Consider the following 2,224-nt stretch of genomic DNA (forward strand, 5'->3'; position numbering starts at 1 on the left):
TCAGAGGCCTTTCTGTTTAAAGACATTTTAGCTAGAAGATGCTAATTATCGATGAGGAGAAAGTGACACCTGAAGAGTTCATCTTCCATCTTGGTCCTCGCTTGCTCCTTTGAACTCCCCTCTCCCGGCCTGCTTTCCCACTTCATCACTTCTCCCCCACCATCATAAAAGAGACTTCTGCCCTGGCCGGAGGCAGGACTTGCTTTCTCACTTGCCAGGGAGTCGTCCGTCCGTCCTCTCTGTAGCTGTCTCGCAGGCATGGACAACCTGCGTGAGACCTTCCTCAGCCTCGAAGATGGCTTGGGCTCCACCGCCGCCAGCCCTGGCCTGCTGTCGTCCTGGGACTGGAAACCCAGGGCGGGGCCCTTTGAGCTGAACCAGGCCTCCCCCGCTCAGAGCGTCTCTCCGGCTCCGTCGCTGGAGTCTTATACTTCTTCCCCCTGTCCAGCTGTGGCTGGGCTGCCCTGTGGGCATGAAGTTGCCAGCAATGGGGGCAGCGATGGCTGTAGCGTCCGTGGGACCGGCGGCCTGGTGGAGGTGGACTATAATATGTTAGCTTTCCAGCCTGCTTATCTGCAGGGCGCTGGTGGCCCCAAAACCCAGAAGGGCACCAAAGTCAGGATGTCTGTGCAGCGGAGACGGAAGGCCAGCGAGAGGGAGAAGCTCCGGATGAGGACCTTGGCAGATGCCCTGCACACCCTCCGGAATTACCTGCCACCTGTCTACAGCCAGAGGGGCCAGCCACTCACCAAGATCCAGACGCTGAAGTACACCATCAAGTACATCGGGGAGCTCACGGACCTCCTCAACGGTGGGAGGGAGCCCCGGCCCCAGAGCGCCTGAGCCCCAGGCACTCCACCCGCCCATCCAGCTAGCTCCCTGGGGCGGTCGGGAGAGGAGCTCACAGACCTGCAGCAGCTCACGGGACAGCAGCGCACAGTCATGTTTGTGTAGTAAGAGAGGTGACCTTGTCGTCAGGACAGGTCTGAGGGAATGCCCATGGGACTTGCTGGACCTGCCGGGACACTTAGCTGCCAGCCAAGCAGGTACTTTTGCTTCCAGTTTTCCCATCATTTCTCAGGAGTCGACGCGCCCTTTGCAAAGAGACAGATTACTTTGCCCTTCTCTGTCTGTTCAAGTTATTTTAAAGGGTCGATGATTTTAAATGCAGGTTTTCGATAATGTGAAATTGTTACAGTTAATCTTTTCCCTCTTCTGGGCATCGGGAGCTTGCTTTCTTATTTAGAAAGATTTGTCAAGAAAAGGGCTACAGAGCCCCGTTTTCTTTCGTCTCTGTGTGTGTATGACTGAAATCATGCTTTTACTTGTCCGGGGACCCTGAATCACTTCATTGGAGAAGGAATTAGTGTCACAGTAAACGGAAAGTCACAGGCAGACAGGTTATATTAAGACACAGTGACAAGCCCAAAGGCTAGTGCCTCTTCTCTTCAGAGAAGGAAAAGAAGACAGCCTAGGCTGGGTGCAGGGAAGAAGGGGGCAGGATGGAGGAAGAGGAGGTGGGCTCAGCACTCGGGGGTGGCCTGGAGCAGGGCTGGGCTGGCCGGAGTGCCCTGTGCCAGGCCTGGTATGGATATGGCCTCACTGGGTCCCTTCACGTACTCATTTCTCAAGTGCAGAGATTGGTTCAAAAAGAGGAGGGGACGATTTTACTTCTGTACACAAATGTAAAAGGTCAGGATTAGAACTCAAGGCGATGTCTAATCCCTCCAAAGGTATTTGTTTCTTCCACAAAATCTTCTTCTCCCATTCGCCCCCAAATCACCCCACGTGCACCCATACACAAACACACACCCGTCTTCACTGCACCTCGTCTTAGGGGGGTGACTGTATCACCCTCAGCTGGGCTAATTGGGTGGCACATGGCATCAAAAAAGGGGCTTTAAATTAAGGAGCCTTTCACAAACCAGTAGGCTTTAAGACTGCAATGGCCCTTTGCATAAAGCTTACAGATAAATATAGGCATACACACATTTTGCGAGAACATCTGTAATTCCGCAAATTGCTTTTGCTTTTGTTTTTGACTCAGCAATATGTAGTAAAAGTCCTTCCAAGTTAACACTGATAAATCTGTGATGTGAGTTCCAGTGTTACTTTGATCTTATAGACGAGGAGATTGAAGTACGGAGTCACACGTGTGGACAGTGGGGTATAAAGCAGAGGTTCAATGTTCCATGGCACAGGTTTTGCCTAATTTGTCACATTT

At 52.3% G+C, this 2,224-nt stretch overlaps 1 protein-coding gene across 1 annotated transcript; it reads left to right on the forward strand.

The window, feature by feature from the left end:
- Window positions 1-258: 258 nt before the first annotated feature.
- On the forward strand, window positions 259-843 carry MSGN1 (mesogenin 1). Its single transcript, XM_006910249.1, has one exon. It carries the CDS (start codon window positions 259-261, stop codon window positions 841-843), a length of 585 nt encoding a protein of 194 aa, XP_006910311.1.
- The last annotated feature ends 1,381 nt before the right edge of the window (window positions 844-2,224 follow it).

The sequence above is a fragment of the Pteropus alecto genome, unplaced genomic scaffold (assembly GCF_000325575.1).
Source record: "Pteropus alecto unplaced genomic scaffold, ASM32557v1 scaffold61, whole genome shotgun sequence".
Lineage (NCBI taxonomy): Eukaryota > Metazoa > Chordata > Mammalia > Chiroptera > Pteropodidae > Pteropus > Pteropus alecto.

Coding starts and splice junctions, on each gene's coding strand:
- MSGN1 (XM_006910249.1), top strand. CDS start 259: ATGGACAACCTGCGTGAGACCTTCCTCAGCCTCGAAGATGGCTTGGGC.